At 41.1% G+C, this 23030-nt stretch overlaps 2 protein-coding genes and 1 pseudogene across 20 annotated transcripts in view; 1 reads left to right on the top strand and 2 right to left on the bottom strand.

Moving 5' to 3' along the window:
• LOC109414816 (calmodulin-binding transcription activator 1) overlaps positions 1-23030 on the top strand; it is a 634609-nt gene that overhangs the window by 231959 nt on the left and 379620 nt on the right. The gene's annotated exons all lie outside the window — the stretch shown is intronic.
• Positions 8943-10976, bottom strand: LOC109418034 (UDP-glycosyltransferase UGT5-like; annotated as a pseudogene).
• On the bottom strand, positions 19600-21434 carry LOC109418033 (UDP-glycosyltransferase UGT5-like). The gene is made up of 2 exons (XM_029870785.2): positions 20566-21434; positions 19600-20506 (listed from the first exon to the last, which is right to left on the bottom strand). Exons 1-2 carry the CDS (start codon positions 21397-21399, stop codon positions 19769-19771), a joined length of 1572 nt encoding a protein of 523 aa, XP_029726645.1. The 5' UTR covers positions 21400-21434; the 3' UTR covers positions 19600-19768.

Here is a 23030-nt window from a genome sequence, read left to right on the forward strand (position 1 = left end):
GAGAATGTGTACCGGGTAGAATTTGGATATTAGTTGTCATTCGGTGTTTACGCAAATGCCACACCAACCGTTTGGTAACTGACATCACTACTGAAATAGATTACACAAAAAGTTAAATATTTGCTGTTTGTTACAAGATAGCTCAAATAATAGGACAGAACTCCAAGTGTCAAGTGTCATGCAGTATATATTCTTTGGTACTGGCGCTCTTCATTGTTCAATCAAAAAGAAGATATTACAACCAGTACTGCGCACCATCACCATCACATCACAAAAACGCCTCGTAACTTTTCTGTGTATTCTATGATTGAATAATGATTTTTGACTATCCTACGTACGTACCATAGTGTCACGTAGAAGGTGTGATGGAAATTGAATTGATATTGCGACCGATATAGACATGGAGTAGACGGAAATAGAATTTTAGAGACAATTATTTAATCACATTAAAAAAACATGTTTTACGCAATTTTTCACATGATATGAAAGCTAGTTTATGCTATTGGTTGATTTTAATTTGTAATCAATTTGATCCGGAGAGATTAACCGAGTTGCACGAATAAACCTGATCAAGATTAGCTGGTGCTTAGTATGACGAGAATAAGATAAAAACTCTATAACCCTGGCAAGATTCACTTTTTTTTCAGCAATTCGTCATTGCATCATGGAAACAATAAAGAATTTCTTTAAACAGAGACCTTTGATGGTTTTGTGAGGGGGTGGCGGGGGTGCTTACGGGTAGCTGACCCAGATACCCCCACACAACAACATTTCTCAAATGAGAAGCCAAAACAAGCAAAAAAAAATCGATTAGTGCTAGAAACATCTCCTGGTTTGTTGTTTCAAATTACTGAATTCTAAAGGTACTCCTGAACAAATTCTTTTCAGAAACCAAAACTTTGTGGAATGAAGAATATAAAAGTACCTGCTTTGTTGTTTTCTCCAAAATATTTCGAACACTCTTCAAATTAGTTGTTGAAAAATTGGATAAGCGTAATTCAGAAAAAAAAAAATACAATTCAAATCAACCCCAGAATTGTGAAAGCATTTACTCTAGCATGCATTTAAAGCAGAATGTTTTGAAGAATTTCGAACTAAAGAAAAATATGGTGGAGTTTTTATAAAATTTTGTTCTTGAATTTAGATTATTTTCAGAAATTGCAGAAGTAAATTGTGGGAAGATATGATTATAAATTTGATAAAATTCAATAGATTGACAAAAAAATAAGAAATTTTATCTGAAATTTTATCAAAAATCCCTTTAAAAACTGATCGTGGATTTCCGCTTAACTTCAACTGTTTTCATAAGAATTTTCTGGAAAAGTGGCACTTAAAATCTCCGTGAACTTTCGCCAGAAAATTCTTCTGGAAAGTCACAAGAAACTACTTTAGAATTGCGGTAGATTTTTTTTTTGCTTATATTCGGAAAAAATAAAAATCTCCCTCAAACTTCTTTCGCAGAAACGATTCCAGCGATTGTGTTGAAAATTTTTCTTGAAAGTTCTAGAAGATTTCTGTTATCAATACTTCATTAATTTTCTCTAAGGATTCTGTTACGATTCCAAACTACATCAGTGGATTCTAATTCATGATTTACTTTTTTTTACATTTTAATTTTTTTACGGGTATTGGCTTTATGCTAAAATTTTAATTCTTAATTCTCATCTGGAATGATTTTTTTTGTAGTCACGCAACTATTTTTTTTAGTATCAGTTATGTCACAACAACACGTTTAAAAAAATCTAGATATTTTTTATTGTTTTTTTCCATTCTGTCTAGAGGGTACATATTATCAAAAATTACCCCTAGAAAGAGAGCCCTCACTATATTGTTATCCCAGGGCCTCACATTTATCAATTAAGCCCTATCAAAAACGTCTAACCATTCGAAAAAAAACCCTTAATTAATCCACTTAGCGGTGATGGCGCCTTTCTGGTGCCTCATTTCGTTTATCTGGCTCTTAATGTTTGAGTCTCAAACTTGAGCAAAAGCACTATCTTAAATTTGGATATTCTAGTCGCTATTTTTGGACTCCAGGCTTTTTCCATACCAGATATACCCATATTGCATGGTTTTAGAGTTTAAACCTCCATTAAACAGTTGCCATCTTGTATTTTGAGACGCCATCTTAGATATTCTGGTCTCCATTTTTAAACTCCGGTCATCTTCCCTATACCAAGTATACCCATATTGCATGATTTTAAAGCCTCAAATAGCCGCCATCTTGAATTTTGAGCCGCTTCTCTTGGGTTTTAAGCCTCCATCTTGGATTGTAGCCACCATCTTTGATATTATGGTTACCATTTTGGGTGTGCTTCCCTATGCTAAACATACCCATATTGCATGGTTCTAGTGCCTCAACTCCATTAAACAGCCGTCATCTTGGATATCAGATCGCCATCTTGGAATTTAGGGTCACCATTTTTAAACTCCGGACATCTTCCCCATATCAAATGTACCTATATTGAATTTAGGGTCACCATTTTTAAACTCCGGACATCTTCCCCATATCAAATGTACCTATATTGCATGATTTTAAGGCCTAAAACTCCTTCAAACAGACGTCATCTTGAATTTGGAGTCGCCATCTTGGATTTCAGACCGTCATCTTGAATATGCTGTTCGCCATTATTGTATTTCGTACATATCCTCCATACCAAATATACCCATATTGCATGGTTTTAGGGCCTAAAACTCCATTATTCAGCCATTATATTGAATTTGGAGCCGCCATCTTGGATATTCTGGTCACCATTTTTGGACTCCGGGTATCTTCCCCATATCAAATATACCCATATTGCATGGTTTTAGGGCCTAAAACTGCATTAAACAGTCGCCATCTTGAATTTGGAGCCGCCATCTTGGATTTTAGGCCACCATCTTGGATATTCTGGACGCCATTTTTGGACTCTGGACATCGTCGCCGGTTTTAGGGCCTAAAACTCCATTAAACAGCCACCATATTGAATTAAAAAAAAACTTCCATCTTGGATTTTAGGCCACCATTTTAGATATTCTGGTCTCTATTTTTGGACTCCGGACATCTTCTCCGTACCAAATATACCCATATTGCATGGTTTTAAAGTCTAAAACTCTATTAAACAGGCACCATCTTGAATTTGGAGCCGCCATCTTAGATTTTAGGCCGCCATCCTGGGTATTGTGGTCGCCATTTTTGGATTCCGGACAACTTCCTCATACCAAATATACCCATATTGCATGGTTTTAGGGCCTAGAATACCATTAATTAGCCGCCATCTTGAATTTGGAGCCGCCATTATGGGTTTTGCGCTGACATCGTGCAATTTCTGGTCTCTAGTGCGTAAATCAGCACAAAATTCGTCAACCATGCTTAAGGTTACAAAAATCGCCGCAGTTTGATTTGTCGTACGATGGGGTTAATTTTACATATGTACATATATGCGGCCAGTGCTACCAGTGCTGGTCCGGATCACTGAAATGGCCATAACTCCGGAACGACTTGACCGATCCGCACCATTTTCAATAGAAAATAATGCGGTAAAATTCCGGTTCGATTCGAGCTATAATCCGTAAAATCAGCCAATGGGAAGTGTCTTAAAAATGAGTGAACTTTTCTTGCGCACAGACATACATACATACACACATACAGACATCATCTTTATTCGTCGAACTTAGTTGATTACTATATGTAACTTGACTTTCCGAGCCTTCTATCGAAAATTGGTTTTTTGAGTGAAAGCCTTTCAGTACACTTTGGTGTACGGGAAAGGTAAAACGAACACATACTTTCTTATTCAGAATTTAACATTCCCAAAAAATGGTTTAAAAATAGGTTTATACGATACTAATATGCTGTGCCGATGTGGCGGTGTCCTTAACCGTTCGTACGACACTGTATTATATGAGAACTACCCAAACAGAAGACTCAAGTGGCATCGGCTTTCGTCACGTGTGCGGTGGCGGCGGCCTACTCGAAGTCGAAACCAAAATATTGAACGTGTGCATCCCATCTCACGAAGCCCTTTTTTTTGCCGATGGCATCAGAAAATATAAAAATTGCTGACCGGGGAGGAAGCAGCGACAATTTTTCCAAGATCGGTCTCGCTCCTGGGTCCTTCGACTTCTTTATGGGGCAAAGTGGAGACGACGATGATGAAGACGTTAAAGGGCGTATGTGTTATGTCTGCCTCGTGTCTCATATGAAGTACCCCCTTCTCACGCTATATTTTTCAGTGTAGTGCCCGAGACAGCAGAAAACGATCCCTCGTATATTTTGACAATTTCCCCATTTGGGGGCTTTCGGAGTGTTGACATATTCGATAATATTGGTCCCCAGACCGACGACGATGCCTTGAGCTTTAATATTGATTGCATTGCACATGTTGCACTTTTGGCTGTTGATTGCGTGCCGGCTGGTTGTTGTAATCCGGAAAATGTTGTGGAAATAAATTGAGATAAAATCAGCGATTTTTGATGACTCGAAATCAACAAAGGCCAAAATGGAACTGATGTTCAGGGGACTCCACAAGAGACAATCTCAACTTTAGAATAAACTTTTTCGCTTCCCAGCCGGAAGGAACAACTCCAATATTTGATCTAAACATTATCCTGTCAGTCGCTCACTCAATTCGGTTTGAAGAGTTATTCGTTGTTCGCTTTTTTTGCTCTGCTGCTCGGCGGTGGTGGGTTGAACTTTTTAGTTTCGTTTTAGTTAGTTGTGTTCGGAACAACAAACGAGAGCGACAAAACAACACGAATTAAAGCAAGGGTTGGGGCTGCGGTTTAGAAAAATCGTTTTAACATTTTTCCGGTGACGTCTTCTTTTTTTCCCCGGTGGTGTGAGCAAACGAGGGGTGCAACTTTGATACATGAAAGGCAAGTGCAATTCCGATAGACACAAAAACTTGCCTCACAAGTAGTTTCGATGTTTCGGTTTGACTTTTTTGTGTTCGGAGAGTTCGTCCTCCCACTCAATCGTTTGTTTAGCTGAGCTGAGTTTTTTTTCTTCCGGTGATGATGATGGTGAGGAGAATTATTGAGGAAGGATGGATTTGACTGTTTTGAATTTTAAATAGTTTGAACGGTTGTGAGTTTCTTCGTTTTTTGCCTTCGTCTGGGTCGTGTATTCCCTAGGAAAATTGAAACAAGGCTTCTCACGGGTCTCAAAGTTGTCCTTCGTAGCATCGCGTGAAACAAGCTGGTCATAGGTGTGGTAAGGGTCGCCAAACATAAATGCAGTAAGGACAGCTGATCATTTCCAGTATTTGTCTCATTTCAACTGAGTTCTCTGTCTTATCTATATTCTTTATCTTATTTATTTTAGGTCTTCTTCGTTTTATCTGTCATTTTTGTCCTTCTTATTTTCTCTATCTTCTTATCCTTTTTCAATTTTGTGACTACTATATCTACTCTGTCTATTTTTTCCACTCTTTCTTTTCTGCTTTCTCTGTAAGCTTTGTCTTCTCTGTCTTTTCTGTCATCTCCATCTTTTCTGTCTTCTCTGTCTTCTCTGTCTTCTCTGTCTTCTCTGTCTTCTCTGTCTTCTCTGTCTTCTCTGTCTTCTCTGTCTTCTCTGTCTTCTCTGTCTTCTTTGTCTTCTCTGTCTTCTCTGTCTTCTCTGTCTTCTCTGTCTTCTCTGTCTTCTCTGTCTTCTCTGTCTTCTCTGTCTTCTCTTTCTTCTCTGTCTTCTCTGTATTGTTTGTTTTCTTTGTCTTCTTATCTTCTCGTATTCTGTCTTCTCGGCTACTCGTCTAGTCATTTTGTCTGATTTTTATGCCCTCTCTATATTTTCTTTTTATTTGTCTTTTGTGTCTTCTCCGTCTTCTCCGTCTTCTCCGTCTTCTCCGTCTTCTCCGTCTTCTCCGTCTTCTCCGTCTTCTCCGTCTTCTCCGTCTTCTCCGTCTTCTCCGTCTTCTCCGTCTTCTCCGTCTTCTCCGTCTTCTCCGTCTTCTCCGTCTTCTCCGTCTTCTCCGTCTTCTCCGTCTTCTCCGTCTTCTCCGTCTTCTCCGTCTTCTCCGTCTTCTCCGTCTTCTCCGTCTTCTCCGTCTTCTCCGTCTTCTCCGTCTTCTCCGTCTTCTCCGTCTTCCCCGTCTTCTCCGTCTTCTCCGTCTTCTCCGTCTTCTCCGTCTTCTCCGTCTTCCCCGTCTTCTCCGTCTTCTCCGTCTTCTCCGTCTTCTCCGTCTTCTCCGTCTTCTCCGTCTTCTCCGTCTTCTCCGTCTTCTCCGTCTTCTCCGTCTTCTCCGTCTTCTCCGTCTTCTCCGTCTTCTCCGTCTTCTCCGTCTTCTCCGTCTTCTCCGTCTTCTCCGTCTTCTCCGTCTTCTCCGTCTTCTCCGTCTTCTCCGTCTTCTCCGTCTTCTCCGTCTTCTCCGTCTTCTCCGTCTTCTCCGTCTTCTCCGTCTTCTCCGTCTTCTCCGTCTTCTCCGTCTTCTCCGTCTTCTCCGTCTTCTCCGTCTTCTCCGTCTTCTCCGTCTTCTCCGTCTTCTCCGTCTTCTCCGTCTTCTCCGTCTTCTCCGTCTTCTCCGTCTTCTCCGTCTTCTCCGTCTTCTCCGTCTTCTCCGTCTTCTCCGTCTTCTCCGTCTTCTCCGTCTTCTCCGTCTTCTCCGTCTTCTCCGTCTTCTCCGTCTTCTCCGTCTTCTCCGTCTTCTCCGTCTTCTCCGTCTTCTCCGTCTTCTCCGTCTTCTCCGTCTTCTCCGTCTTCTCCGTCTTCTCCGTCTTCTCCGTCTTCTCCGTCTTCTCCGTCTTCTCCGTCTTCTCCGTCTTCTCCGTCTTCTCCGTCTTCTCCGTCTTCTCCGTCTTCTCCGTCTTCTCCGTCTTCTCCGTCTTCTCCGTCTTCTCCGTCTTCTCCGTCTTCTCCGTCTTCTCCGTCTTCTCCGTCTTCTCCGTCTTCTCCGTCTTCTCCGTCTTCTCCGTCTTCTCCGTCTTCTCCGTCTTCTCCGTCTTCTCCGTCTTCTCCGTCTTCTCCGTCTTCTCCGTCTTCTCCGTCTTCTCCGTCTTCTCCGTCTTCTCCGTCTTCTCCGTCTTCTCCGTCTTCTCCGTCTTCTCCGTCTTCTCCGTCTTCTCCGTCTTCTCCGTCTTCTCCGTCTTCTCCGTCTTCTCCGTCTTCTCCGTCTTCGCCGTCTTCTCCGTCTTCTCCGTCTTCTCCGTCTTCGCCGTCTTCGCCGTCTTCTCCGTCTTCTCCGTCTTCTCCGTCTTCTCCGTCTTCTCCGTCTTCTCCGTCTTCTCCATCTTCTCCGTCTTCTCCGTCTTCTCCGTCTTCTCCGTCTTCTCCGTCTTCTCCGTCTTCTCCGTCTTCTCCGTCTTCTCCGTCTTCTCCGTCTTCTCCGTCTTCTCCGTCTTCTCCGTCTTCTCCATCTTCTCCGTCTTCTCCGTCTTCTCCGTCTTCTCCGTCTTCTCCGTCTTCTCTGTCTTCTCGGTCTTCTCTGTCTTCTCTGTCTTCTCTGTCTTCTCTGTCCTCTCAGTCTTCTCTGTCTTCTCTGTCTTCCATGTCTTCTCTGTCTTCTTTGTCTCCTCTGTCTTTTCTGTCTACTCTGTCTTCGCTGTCTTCTGGTCTTCTGTTCTTCTCGTATCTTTGTCTTCTCGTCTTCTAATCTTCTTGTTTTCTAGTCTTCTCTGTCTTCTCGTCTTTTCTGTCTTCTCGTCTTCTTATCTTCTCTGTCTTCTGGTCTTCTTTGTTTTCTCTGTCTTCTAGTATTCTCTTTTTCTATGTCTTCTCGTCTTCTCTTCTTATCGTCTTCTCTGTCTGCTCTATCTTCTCGTCTTCTTGTCTTCTTGTCGAGTATAATAACCGATTTTTTAAGCCTCAAACCCTTTTAGTTCTTATTCCTTAATACGCCACCGAGTACTTCCCATTTCTCATCATCGCCCCACACCTATCCCAACAGAGTAATTATTCAAAATTTTTAAGGTTCGGTTTCATGATTTGCATTCTAATGAAGCTACCGCCGCGGTCCAGTTCTGCCCCCTCCCACTCAAGACACAATCCAACGATGCGATGATGAGAATAACTTGATTTAAATAACGACGCTGATTATTGCGTTTATTTCTTATCCTCCCCATCGGCGTTGGTTAGTTGCAGCCTGGACTTTTCAAACTTTGTGAACGTCTAAATTGGGGAACTGCACTTGTCGTCCATGATTTGTTCATTTCGCTACCGGTTGCCTGCCCAATGCCCATGAATCTAATCTCAAATTGATCAAATCATGTCGGACAAAGGTGCCGCTCATCTATCAAAAGTAAGTTACCTGGAGAAGACCGTTCGCCTTTTGGTGAAGAATAGAGGATGCAAATCCCATTTGCTACTTGTTTGAGTCGCCTGGTTGCATACGCGCCAACTTGTGACGTAGTTGGGGGGGCGAGGCCTCTCAAAACCAATCAAATTCGGAAAATTTCGACGCAGTTCATCTAGTTAAGGCATATTTACGTGAAAACTAGTGCATTGAGCTGAAAAAAGATGAATTTTGTCCAATTTTGGAGAGCTTCGCCCCCCCAACTACGTCACAAGTTGGCGCCTATGCCTGGTTGCCTTCCACGCAACCATGGTGTCATCAGTCATCTCTGGTTGCTGCTGGTTGACATAATCTTTGAATAATGTAGCCGCTTTTTCAGTGCACGTTCGCAAGCGTTGTCGCTTATCATGGATTATGCTCTTTCGAGTTGAGGCCTAGAGCTTTATGGTATGAGGATGCTTTTGTTGAATAATGCAATGAAAGTAGGTATGAGAAAAGGAGAGAAACAATGGTCGAAGTACTTTAACTTTGTTGGATACTCCTGACTAAGTAGCTTGTCATTTATAGTAAGTTATAGAAAGTAAGAGAAATAACCAGCCTTGGGCTGAACATTGTAAACAACCTAAATACTTCTATTATAAACTGCTGGTAGTCCATAATAAATTCTTGATAAATCGAAATATAAAGATAATTGTACTTTCAGCTTTTTTCGATAAACATTTTTCGCATCGAGACTTTATCTACCAGTCGATAAACAACTTCAAAGTTTATTACTGAATCAATATTGAGCAACTACAAACTAACAGGAACTATATCTCTCCAGTATGGACGGACAATCTACGATTGCTTCTTTCTCTTATCTACCGATGAATTCGGTTTGAACACTTTCCGTAAGATTCTCTTCGCAATACAAACATTCAAAGTAACCACCGCGATCAGCATTGCCAGCATTCTAGAACATCCAGTCCTACCGCGTAAACATCCAGCAGTTGATACTGGAACAGTGAGAGATCCAATGCCGACGAGCGCAGCTGCGGAGCTCCTCGATGCCGAATCACGTATTCGGTCCAGAAAACGGTCGTCTTTTTCGGAGTCATGGGCTTATCGCGGAATCTCTGGGATACCATTTTGGCATTTCTGGCGTACGATGGATCATTCAGGACTGCATCAAGAGCGTTCTCCACGTTCTTCTCGGTGATGTCATCGTAGTCCAGTAATACGGCGTATCCGGATCGAACGGCCTTTTGGATGTTCATCGGTTGGTCGCCGAAGATCGGAATTCCAACCAGGGGCTTCCCGTGGTACAATGCCTCGGTCGTACCCAGAAGACCTCCGTGCGTGATGAACAGCTTAACGTTAGGGTGCGCTAGAATGTCATTCTGGGGCATCCAGGACTTGATCATCAAGTTGGGCGGTTGATTCGGCATGGTTTCGTCTTCGAATTTCCACAGCACTCGTTGCTTGAGTTTGGAGAACACTTTCAGAAAAGCATCACGTTTCTCATCTGGGAAATGAATGGATTTGATGTTTGATCCCATACAGAAGTAGATGACACCATCCTTAGCTTCGTCCAGGTATTTTTGAAGGTCCTACAATACAGAACAAAATAAAAAATTGAACAACACTGTGAACCCCTAAAACCTTACCTCAGGCAAAGGTTTCCCTTCTTCGACCTGAATTCCACCGGCTTCAATCATGTTCGGTGGATAAGGCCTAGGGCTGCTTATGCTGAAGTGTTGATTCAGGAACACCAACGACACGTTCTTCATCTGTTGCTCGAACGTCATTTTGGCATTGGGGAACCCTGCTTCATATATGCTCTTTTGCTTCGGTAGATATCGTAACTCGTAGTACAACCGATCGACAATTGTCATGGCCGTATTATGGAATCTCTGCCAGAATGTCATCTTGTCCGTGTAACTCAGCATGAAGTGAGCCACGTGCGATGGGGGCGCCGGAGCTCCTACCAGATCATCAGTCCACATAGAGCTTCCGAACGTTGAATACGTAATCAATGGGGCATCGAAGTGCTGCGCAAATCCGTACAGCGCTTCCGTGATGAAACTCTCCACCAAGACCGCATCGAACTTCTCACCCGAGTTGAGCAACTCCACCACGTTCGGATGTTCCAGAACAGCTTTGCACATAACTTCGGCGAACATTTCGTACATCATGAACAACATAAAAAGTGGCGCAATAACCCCACCCGAGCTCTTATACTTGAACATGTTCTGTTCGTAGTCCTTTTCAAACTGCTCCAGAAATCCGGTCAGTTCTATGTCCCGGTAGTTCTTCGGGGCGTTCTTCAGCGGGAACGGGCTGATGACGGTGACATCGTGTCCAGCTTCGGCCAAGGCTTTCATGTACCCTGCACCAATATAGAAGTGAGATTTTCCTCCGGTGGGTAGTACTCCTAGAATTTTGGCGCCTTCCGAGAAGGTCACCGCAAGCAGGAGGATGGCAGCTACTGCTGAGCGTGCGGCCATGCTGATTCGAAATAGTGAACTGAATGTAGCTGCTCGTCTGGGAGATTTGCTTCGAATTGTCTTAGCAAGAGGTGGTATCTTATCACGAACGATGGTGCTGATATTGAGCTCTGCGCCGCCGGACAGATAAAGGTATTCAATGACTTGTGGGAAAAAGATATGCCTGGCCTGGGTCATGGTTCCCATTTAAGGAAGAATGACTTGCGTGCTTGGTGTTTGTCGCATTTCATAAGAATAGTTGTTATTTCAGTCGCATGGCTTCATCGTTTCGACGGTGAGAATTATTATCGATGAGCTTGGTTTTCTTTCGGTTTGGGTATGCTGATTTTTTTAAAATTTTCAATTTTGCTTTCGTGGAATTTGCACAGTATCGTTTACATAAACAATCACCTCTACCTGCCGTGATCAATACTTGAAGTTTCATGTTTTCAACTGACACTGTACTCATACGGATAGAATTTGATACCCGCGATAAAATGTAATTGAATGTATTGAGGTATGGCAATAATTAGATATCCTAGATATCCTAGATATTAGATATCCTATATAAAGAACTAGAATATGTTAAAATTCGCATAAAAATAATTGATCTTCTTCGTCTTTTTCTTTCTGGTGCGCCATCTTAACTAATTTGCTTCTGAGCTTAGTATTTTATGGGCACCCCCACAATTTTAACTTTTGTTTTCTTTGATATTTTGTGCACTTTCAGTCTTACATCGGAATCGGACTACATACAAAATGACACTTAACGTACAGATAAATCAAGAAATCTTCAATTATGTACCACAAACACTGGACATACATAGAGTTGAACTAGGTTAGCGTTTTAGGTAGACAGCTGGATAGTCATCCCATTTCGGATAATAAAGCTAAGGCACTTTTGAAATTAAAAACTCATTTTCGCTTGTAAGATAGGGTTTTGAATCACTTGGGCACCCACGTCAATTCCCGGCACCTCACAGCAAAACAAATCAAAATATCACTTGCGGCATATTTTCCAAACACCCTTCCGTAGCTCCCGCGAAATTTTCGCGACGGGGTCCACAGCCAATGAGCTACACTTTCACCCTGGAGCCGCACAAGTGCTCAAAACAAATACCGTCTACCCCCGTTGGTTTGACATCATCTGATCTGAACACTTTTTAATTTGACCCCCTCTAATCTGCACATTGTTCAAACTAAAAATGGTTCAAACGTCATTCTGCTCATGGAACGGGGTGAAACGGAACACAAAATCAAAACAAAACAGTAAAAAGGGTTGCCATCTGTGTGTTTTTCGATGCACACAGGGTTACTAGAAGTTCAAATTTAAAAATGAACTCCGTTGGTTTGCATGAGGTGTCGTTCAAACCAACGGGGGTAGACGGTATTACACGCAGACGAGTATACTTCGGCAGCACAAAGATGGGTGCCGAAGTGGTTTCCCATTTTGCTGGAAGTTCGGCACAATCACTGTTACCAACAGTTTACGGAATAAGGTATCTGATTCAGATGGAAGAAGTGGAAGAAAATGGTCGTTTCGATGTCAATTTAGGTAATGCACAATCTTGTTTACCTGTTGTGACGGGAATAAGGTCAAAAAACCCTATTATCTGCAACCACGACTCCTATAACACGGTGCCTTTTACCTTACCCCAAACGCTATTGCTCTGTAGTTTTCCAACCAATTGATTCATGTAATATAAGAAGGGGATGCGTCATATGCGCTAATTCTCGTCATAGAAGACGATAAATTCCAATAATTACAGATATTTACCCTTGTCTTTGCCAATGGCTCATCAGCTGGAAGCAAAAAGATGTAGACTATAAATAACCCGCCCCTATAGCACTGGTGATTGAATAATTACGCAAAACTTCACGTTTTAATTGCATTCCACTTACGAAATGAATTTGTTTATCATTTTGCGTGCGACGAAGGCAACCGCAGCAGCTAGCCGAACTGTTCTTCATCCATACCCCACAAAAGCTTGTAACACTTCAAAGTTGGATTTCACTGCTGCAGAATGCAGCTAAAGCTCAAATAAATAGCTTTTTTTTCTCCCGTCGGTAAAATGTAAACAAGTTGTCTTCGCCTACGGTGGATGCAAGCAAATGTGTGCGGGGATTTTTTTTGCATACGAAACAATGTATTTCACAACTATAGAGAAAGATTTCTTCGTTGCACTGTGATGGTGTATCATGATCTACATCCATCTCAATTAAAAATCTTTCTGCTCAATCGTGCTGTTCAAAACACATGGATTGGTTAGGATTGCGAAGAAATTGGCCGACTTTTCGGATAAACACCTACGGTCAAATAATATTTTTTGGTAATCCTATGCACCGTAGTGTCACGTAGAAAGTGTGCTGGGAATTGAATTCAGGTTATGCCTAAATAGGCGTGGACTGGACGGAAACAGAATTCGAAGGACAATTATTCAATCATATTATTTTAAGGAAATTGTTGATTTTTCAAAATATTTTTTACATGATATGAAAGTTAATTTATAAATTAATCATTGATATCGAATTGGCCATGAGGCGCAAGAATATATTCGATAATTATTGTTCGGTGCTAAGGTAGACGAAAACTAAATATTTTTTTTCCATACAGGAATTCCTCCTGGAATATTCGTTAGGATTTCTCCAGGAATTTAGGCTGTAGATTTTGTGCAGGGGTTGTTTCCTGAGTTGCTGTCGGTTCTTTTTCGGGGATTTCATCAACATATCCCCAAGGATTTCTCCAGATGTTTTTTTTTCCTAGAAATTCCACCAGTTATTCTGGGGATTCCTCCAAGAATTTATGTTGAAAACCCTTAAGAATTCGTGATAGGATTCTTCCATAAATTCTTGCAAGAATATCTGCTGGTACTCCTCCACATTTTTTTTCGAAAATTCTTCTAGGGATTTCTATATAAATGTCACTTTATATATTTCCCTTAGATTTTTTTCCAGAAATTCTCGCTGATATACCTGCAGACCACTTCTGCAGGAATTTCTCTAGGGATGGACGCAGAAACTTCAGTAAAGATATCTCCAATAATTCTTTCTAGAATTACTACGTGGATTTACCCAATAGTTTATCTAGGGGTTTTCCTCAGGATTCTTTCAGGAATTCCTCTTATGGTGGTAAGCTCCAAAGCGTATTGGACGCCAATCACGTACTATCTTCGATTTTCTTAAACACCAAACGGTTATCCTTGATTTTAATATGAGTTTTAACTTAAAATACATCTCGGATTGAGAAGAACTACGCAATCATGTTGGGAAACGTCAAACAGGAAATCAATAAACCAAATGAAAAAGCATCAGAAATCAGCAGTGCCCGCGATTTTTGCAAATCGCCCCAGCCGCAGCAGGTTTTTCTGGTATTTTTGAGACGCGCCGTGGAAAATCTTTGCTTTCCGTATGCTGAAAAAGCCAATTTTTCACAGATCCACAACTACTTGTGTCCATACACTCCGCAGACCCATAGTTTAGTCCGCACACTCCCCACAGACTCACGGGCAAGGATGGGATCATTAATTTGTAGTCATTTACATTCACTTGCGAATAACTCCTTTCAGAAACATTGTAGCAAAAACTAATGTATGATCCCATCCCTGCTCACGGGCTTCTTCTATTTTTTTTTTACAAGGATTCATCCGGAAAGTCCACCTTAATTTTCACTAGAAATTGCTTTTTGAATATCTCCAAGTTTTTCTGGGATTCCTACAGGAACTTTTGCAGCATTTTTCGGGAAAATTCCTAGGGAAATTTCTGGGTAATTTTTGGACATAACTCATGCCGACATCTTTTATTGAAAAGACTGGAGAAATTCTTGGAGGAATCTCTGGGGAATTTCCGAGGATGTTCCTGGAGAAATTGATGCGAAATTTCTGGAAGGAGTTCCGTACATTTCTGAAATAGAAGCAATCCTGGAAATTTCTGGAATAATTCCCGGGAAAATTTGTAAAAGAATCATGTTGGACATTTTATGGTAAATTACTGAAGAAATTGCCGAAGGAATTGCTGAAGAAGTTTCCGGGGAAATGATTGAAAAAAAGGCATAGGGATATTTGCTTATGAAAATCCTGGGGAATTTTCTATGAAATCTCTCGTGGATTGGTAAAAATTCCTGGGAAAAAAGTCCTGATATAACTCTGAAAAAATCTTTCGATTTTCTTTATGTAAGTTTTAGAGGAATTCCTGGAGAAATTTTTGAAGAAAATCCTAGAACAAATCCTTAAGGAATTCCTGGAGAAATTAATGGAAAAAATCTTGAAGAAATTGCTGTGAATTTCATTTTGAATTCTTAATAAAAAACCAGGTGAAATTCTTAGAGGACTCTCGAGGAATTTTTGAACGAACTTCTGAGGAAATTCTTCGAGAAATTTCTGGGAAATTCATGAGGAAGTTTTCGAAGTAATTCATAGAGAAATTTCTGAATGAATTCCCGGAAATAAATCGAGAGGAACTCTTGTGATAATTTCTGGGGATATTTTTGAAAGAATTACTGGGGACATTTGTGAATAAATTTCTACGGACATTTTAAATGGAAATTACCGAATGAAGGATTTTTTGATAAAATTCATGAATTCTTGGAGAAAATTAATAAAGGTTTCCTGAATAAAAAGAGATTCTTGGTGGAAATAATATGAAGAGGGGGATGGGAGGGGGAGTTAATTTCTGGGGAAATTTCCTGGAGGTATTCCTAAGGAAATTTCCGAAAGAACTTTTCAAGGAATTCATTGGGAAATTACTGAAGAAAGTCTAGTTTTAGTGGAATTTCTGGGAAAATTCCTAGAACAACCTTGGGAAAATTAATATTCTGAAAATTCCTGGAGAAATCCCGGAAAAACTCTTGAAGGAATTCCTGGAAATATTTCTAAAGAAATTTCTGGGAAATTTCTTGGAAGCGTTTCTGAGAAACTACCTTAAAGAATTGCTGGGGAATCTCGGAAAGAATTTCTTTTGAAATTCTCAGTAGAAATTATGAGGCAATTCCTGAAAGAATCTCTGAGGAATACATATTTTGAAAGAATCGCTTATCAGAGAAAAAGTCCTGGAAGGACGAGCTACTATCCCAGAAACTTCTGGAGCAATTCTCGGAGTCACATTTGTAGAAATTGCCCAAGAATAAACTAAGGGCAAATTATCGTATCTCTAGGTTTTTTTTAATTTAGTAGTGAATTGTCATTGAAATAATAAATGACACCCATGAACATGATCTTCGAAACAATGGAAAAAAATCAATGAAATCGTCGCATAATATCGACGTAGTTCATCTAGTTTAGCGCCAGGCTTGATAATCCTCCTCGAAATCAAAAGGGTTTTGCAACATGCTCTAGAGCGGTGTTTTGCTTTTGCCTCGTCGCGAGGGAGCGAACGAACCCCAAAAAACTGAGCGAGGATGCGAGGAAGAGCCGATGATTATTTTGGGTTTTTGAGTGCGATTTTCGCCTCGAGAGTCTTTCTTTGTATGGGAGTGGAACTCGCGAGAGCTTTTTGAGTGTGAGTAGACGTGAGAAACACAACAAGCAATTATGAGTGTTGAACGAACTCCTCGCTGCGCGGCAAGCTCGCGCTCGGTGCTGTTGAGCATTTGCGTTGTGATTTCTGAGTTTTATTTTCACTCCTCAGAAAATCGCCAAAATCGCTTCCTCATTTTCTCGCGAGGGAGTTTCTGTCAAGCCTGGTTTAGCCATATTCACGTGAAAACTAGTACATTGAGCTAAAAAAGGTTATTGTCCAATTGAATTGAATATTGTCCAATTTTGGAGAGCTTCGCCAACCCCCCCCCCCCCCAACTACGTCACAAGATGGCGCCTATGCTAACAATGATTTCTTCAGAAATTTCAATAGGAATTCCTCTAACGATTATCCTGGGGATTATTTGAAGGATTAATCAAAAAAAAAAATTATAGTGATGCCTCAGGGATGCCTTTTTTCGGAGATTGCAATAAGGCTTCCTTCAGAAATCATTTGAGTCATTTCTATCTGGATTTGAAATCATTCGAGTCAGGCATTATCCGGGAACTTCTCAAGAAGTTTCTACAGAAATAAGGGTCTTGTATCATTTGGGCAGGTGTATCTATTTTGGGAACTTGCTGCCATAACTAAGTCAATTTCAAACCGGTTGATTTGAAATTTTGTATAGAGCTAGGCACGTACAGTTTCTAACTCTGTACAAAAAATCAAATCAATCGGTTTGAAACTGACTTAGTTATAGCGGCAAGTGCCCAAAATAGGTACACCTGCCCAAATGGTACAAGACCCTACTTACGAGAATTCTTAAGGAATGCGTGTAAGGTTTTGTTCTGTAACTCATCGCATCGGGTTAATTTTTCAGGAATTCTTCTAGGGAATTCACCAGAAATTTCACCAAGGTTTTCTCTAAAGATTCTTCTTCGAATTATCAGAGGTTTTTCTAGGGGTTCTCTCACAGAGATTACTCCAAAGATTTGACAAGAGTGCATTTCCATTTCTGGCGAAAACGCTTCCAGTATTAAGTTCGTCTCATACGCAGTTGGGAATGTTTTCTTGGCTTAGATTAATTTAGAAATTAAAGAGGAAAGGCAGTTGTGAGTTGTACACTGTATATCTAACTCTTTCAATACTTGGCATAATTCGTAAGTTATGCACGCCGCCAGGTGCCGTCGTGCGGTGCATCGTCGAGTATTGATCGAAATTTAGATAGCTAACACTACGTTTTTAACCTTATTAATTAAGGTGTATATTGAAAATCCAGATTATATCCTTCAACAGAGATTTACTTATTTGAAGCCATTTGTTATTAACTAAATGTTCACGTCCGAAAACAGTGGCTCCACCTAGCTGTCATTTTTTCCCGAGCTGACAAGATGACGTGCCGTGGATTCATTTGCTTTTGTGAGGGTGGTTTTTCCATTACTACCGTCGTGCGGGGTGACATTGGGCCACTATTCCATACGTTTAGAATACGATTGGAATGCATATTATGCACTGGACTACTACCCAAGTAACATTTTAAGTTTTATGCAACTCCACAAGGCTGTTTTAAATCTATGTTAATAAAACTCTAATCAAGGCAATAACATCTTCAGAGCTTCTACCAAAACCTCTTGAAGGTTAGAATTCGGCTAGTTGGCCCACCCTTGAGAAGGTTATGAAGAATGGCAAATGCTGCAGCAGACAAAGTAGTTTGACATTTATACTAACCCTCTCCGGGCTACTTCATCTTGGAAAATGCTCTTCTCACTAGCGAGGGTATTCATGATAACAAAGTTAAATTCATAAATTATATTTATCTTCATTTAATTAATCTTGGAAAATATTCCATCGAGGCTTTAAATTGACCAATTTTGCGAGAAGTTTTTTACCATGTAGTGCCTCAATTTCTATGGCCCTCCGTGAAAAGTGTCATAAATCTCCCGAAAAACAAGTGCCCTTAATGAAAATTTTTGATTTCAGACAATATTTAAACAATATTTTACAATACATTTCCAAAAATATCAGCGAAATGCTGTACCGCCATTATGGCGGAGACACAAACATATTTTTTTTAAGCATTGCTATCTTGAAAAGAACCAATTAATGCAAACAGATTAGAAATCGCATTTGTGAAAGTAGTATGTATGTATACAAAATAGTTGCTTTAAATGTCAATATAAAGCCGTTCAGCTTTTTTTCTGCTTATATGATTGCCAAACAGCAAGCAGATAAATTTTGACAGCTGAAGCGCAATGTTTACATTTCAATCACATTCGCGTTAATTAATCCCTCGTATCGTAGCTGTTAGTTATCACATGAAAGTGCTATTACATCGCGACTACAATTTCATCGGGCACCGCAAGCTAACACCATGAAGCCATCGAAAATCGCATCAGGTAAAGTTCTGTGCATATCCTCCTTCTGCGATGAACAAGACGATGAAGTTCCGTTCACATTTCTTGAGCATTGAACCAAAACTGCAAAACTTTCTATCCGATGATGGTTACGTCCCGCGATGTGATACGAGTGTTTATTGAGTTCTTGTAACTCGCGGGGTCATTACAGCTTCCTAAAATGAATTCTATAATGTTTCTCCACGCAGTGTTAAAAACAGTGAATGAGAGTGATCGCCATGTTGATGGATGGCCGCTGCTTCGCTGACTTATTGTTTGGTTTAGTATTGACATTTATACAGACAAAACAGTCTTTTAGAATATTTTATTATGGCTACTATAAAACTAAGTACGATAGCTTTTTCGAGCGGTTTTATGGAGGTACAAAATGCCGTGATAAATTAATTGTTAAAACCAATTCATTTTGGATTTTATTATCGTACTACAAACGGTTTTAAAAACAGCTGAAAGAAAAGTTTTTAAAAGTAGTTACTTAGCATCTTTAAATACACCAATAAAGCAAAGCAGAAAGTTTGTTGCTACAATAAAACCTTTATAAATACGCGTGAATGCTTAAAGATTGTCATATTGTTACTTGGGTAGAATACATAATTCTAAGATACTTTGCATCCACCGTCGGATTCTCTGATTCTGATTCTCCGACGGTATCCTGTAGAACTGGTCTAACCACACAAGTTTTACATATACCATATTTTCTGGTTCAGCTTCAGAGATGAGCTGTTGGTGTTTGAATCTAGATATGCTGAAAGGATATTTTCCCGTTCCGGTCAGGAAAATTTTCTCGACTCCCTGGGCATAGTGTATCATTGTACTTGCCTCATTATATACAAATTCATGCAATGGCAGGCAAAGAAAGCTCTTCAATTAATAACTGTGGAAGTGCTCAAAGAACACTAATTGAAGCGAGGCAGGCCAAGTTCCAGTGGGGATGTCGAGCCATAAAGAAGAAGAAGAAGCAATACGCCACCTTAACAACAAGCTTTTCTTCATGGAATTCCGTTGAATAAATGTTACATTTTATAAGAAAGGATAATGTTTTTAAATAACTCATTGTAATGCCAGTTGAGATTTTGAACTTTATTTGAAAAAGTATTTTTATAAACGCAATCTTTTACAATAGTCAATAGACTGAGTACAGTGTACATAGACGCGGTGGGTGTACAGGACAAGTAATTAAGATATTGAAGCCATTTGAACTCATAAAATGGTCTCATCTATGAAATATAACAATCTAATGCTGCTTTTTCTTCTTCTGACCGCCTGAACACATTTTGCGGCACACCTTTCGCAAAATTTTCTTTGCAATATAAATATCCACCGCAATGACCCCTATCAACAAAACTAGCATCACTGCATAAACGTCCAACAGTTCATACTGGAACAGCGACAAATCCAACGCTGGCGAGCGCAGATGGGGAGCTCCTCGATGCCGAATCACGTATTCGGTCCAGAAAACGGCCGTCTCCTTCGGAGTCATGGGTTTATCACGGAATCGGTCGGACACTTCCTTGACATTCCTAGTGTACGATGGATCGTTCAGAACCGTTCTGAGCGCTGTTTCGACTGTTTGCTCATTGATGTTATCGTAGTCTAACAGTACACCGTATCCGGATCGAACTGCCTTTTGGACGTTCATCGGTTGATCACCGAAGATCGGAATTCCGACTAAGGGTTTTCCGTGGTACAGAGCCTCCGTCATGCCAAGAAGTCCTCCGTGCGTGATGAACAGCTTAACGTTAGGGTGCGCAAGGATGTCGTTCTGAGGCATCCAGGCCTTGATCATCAAGTTGGGCGGTTGATTCGGCATGGTTTCATCTTCAAATTTCCACAGTACTCGTTGCTTGAGTTTGGAGAACACCCTTAGGAAAGCGTTTCGTTTCTCTTCCGGGAAGTGAATGGATTTGATGTTCGATCCCATACAGAAGTAGATGACACCATCTTTGGCTTCGTCCAAGTATTTTTGGAGATCCTACAAAAGAATTCAGTCAAATAATCGATCAAAGTTTATGAAGATCTTTCATAACTTACCGCGGGCAAAGGCTTAGCATCCTCGATTTGGATTCCTCCGGCTTCAATCATATTTGGTGGATATGGCCTCGGACTACTCAAGCTGAAGTGTTGATTCAGGAATACCAACGACACGTTCTTCATCTGTTGCTCGAACGTCATCTTGGCATTAGGGAACCCTTCATCGTACATCCGCTTCTGACTTGGCAAATAGCGCCATTCATAGTACAACCGATCGAACAAATACATGGCCGTATTGTGGAACCTCTGCCAGAACGTCATCTTGTCCGTGTAACTCAGCAAGTAGTTAGCTACGTGTGATGGGGGTGCTGGAGTACCCACCAGGTCGTTGGTCCACATGGAGCTTCCGAACGTTGAATACGCAATCAACGGAGCATCGAAGTGTTGTGCAAATCCGTACAGTGATTCGCTGATGAAGGTCTCCGCGAAGACCAAATCAAACTTCTCGTCCGAGTTGAGCAACTTCACTACATTCTCGTGTCCCAGAATGAACTTACAAATCATCGGTGCAAACGACTCATACATCATAATCAGCATAATCAACGGAGCCACGATGCCACCATCACTTTTGAGCTCGAACATATTCTGGTTGAATCTTCCATCTTCCAGCAGCCCGGTGAGTTCGATGGTGCGGTAGTTCTTCGGGGCGTTCTTCAGTGGAAACGGACTGATGACGGTGACATCGTGTCCTGCTTCGGCCAAGGTTTTCATGAAACCGGACCCAATGTTGAAGTGAGATTTTGCTCCCATAGGGAGTACGCCAAGAATTTTGGCCCCTTCGGAGAAGGTCACCAAATACAGGAGGACGGCAGCTACTGCTAAGCGTGCAGCCATGGTGGGTTGATGTGAAAGACTGATAGAAGCTTGTGACGATTAGCAGCGAGGTGAGTATGGGCGATATCTTACACACAAGCAAAATCGTTGATTTGAGTGATTGGTTCCATTAAGCTGGTGAGATAACAGTAATCAACCGATTTGGTGGTGCAAACAAATGTGCCAAGTCACAAGTTTTCGAGTGTAAGATGATTTGCAAAAATGTTTTTTGACTAAGCTCTGCACTGCATTCAGAATCCTAACATGTAGCTAAAATTTCATGAAAATGATGCAATCGTTAGAACTTTCGCATATATTCAAAGCATTTGTTTCAAGATTTTAACTGCATTTGGGTCCATATTTCGTTGATTCTTTAGGATTCTGTCGGAATCCTTCTCAGGATTCTGTCGGAATCCTTCTCAGGATTCTGTCGGAATCCTCAGGATTCTGTTGGAATCCTTCTCAGGATTCTATCGGAATCCTTCTCAAGATTCTGTCGGAATCCTTCTCAGGTTTCCGTCCGAATCCTTCTCAGGATTCTATTGGAATTCTTCTCAGGATTCTGTCGGAACAGTTCTTAGGATTCTGTCGGAATTCTTCTCAGGATTCTGTCGGAATCCTTCTCAGGATTCCGTCGGAATCCTTCTCAGGATTCTGTCGGAATCCTTCTCAGGATTCTGTCAGAATCCTTCCCAGGATTCTGTCGGAATCCTTCTCAGGATTCTGTCGGAATCCTTCTCAGGATTCTGTCGGAATCCTTCTCAGGATTCTGTCGGAATCCTTCTCAGGATTCTGTGGGAATCCTTCTCAGGATTCTGTCGGAATCTTTCTCAGGATTCTGTCGGAATCCTTCTCAGGATTCTGTCGGAATCCTTCTAAGGATTCTGTCGGAATCCTTCTAAGGATTCTGTCGGAATCCTTCTCAGGATTCTGTCGGAATCCTTCTCAGGATTCTGATGGAATCCTTCTAAGGATTCTGTCGGAATCCTTTTCAGGATTCTGTCGGAATCCTTATCAGGATTTTGTCGGAATCCTTCTCAGGATTCTGTCGGAATTCTTTTCAGGATTCTGTTGGAATGCTTCTCAGGATTCTGTTCGAATCCTTCTGAGGATTCTGTGGGAATCCTTCTGAGGATTCTGTGGGAATCCTTCTAAGAATTCTGTGGGAATCCTTCTCAGGATTATGTCGGAATTCTTCTCAGGATTCTGTCGGATCTCTTTCAGGATTCCATTGGAATCTTTCCCAGCATTCTGTTGGAATCCTTCTGAGGATTTTGTGGGAATCCTTCTCAGGATTCTGTCTTAATCCTTCTCAGGATTCTGTCTTAATCCTTCTCAGGATTCTATCAGAATTCTCTCAGGATTTTTTCGGTATTCTCTCAGGATTTTTTTGGAATCCTTCTCAGGATTCTGTCGAAATCCTTCTCAGGATTCTGTCGAAATTCTTCTCAGGATTCTGTCGGAATCCGTCTCAGGATTCTGTCGGAATCCTTCTCAGGATTCTGTCGGAATCCTTCTCAGGATTCTGTCGGAATCCTTCTCAGGATTCTGTCGGAATCCTTCTCAGGATTCTGTCGGAATCCTTCTCAGGATTCTGTCGGAATCCTTCTCAGGATTCTGTCGGAATCCTTCTCAGGATTCTGTCGGAATCC

The sequence above is a fragment of the Aedes albopictus genome, chromosome 2 (genome assembly GCF_035046485.1).
Source record: "Aedes albopictus strain Foshan chromosome 2, AalbF5, whole genome shotgun sequence".
Classification (NCBI taxonomy): Eukaryota; Metazoa; Arthropoda; class Insecta; order Diptera; family Culicidae; genus Aedes; species Aedes albopictus.

Bases quoted from the DNA above. Each gene is read 5' to 3' on its own strand.
- LOC109418033 (XM_029870785.2), bottom strand. From the start codon at position 21,399: ATGGCTGCACGCTTAGCAGTAGCTGCCGTCCTCCTGTATTTGGTGACC. The intron at 20,507-20,565 runs GTAAGTTATGAA...ATTCTTTTGTAG, and splicing joins ATGCTAAGCCTTTGCCCGCG to GATCTCCAAAAATACTTGGA.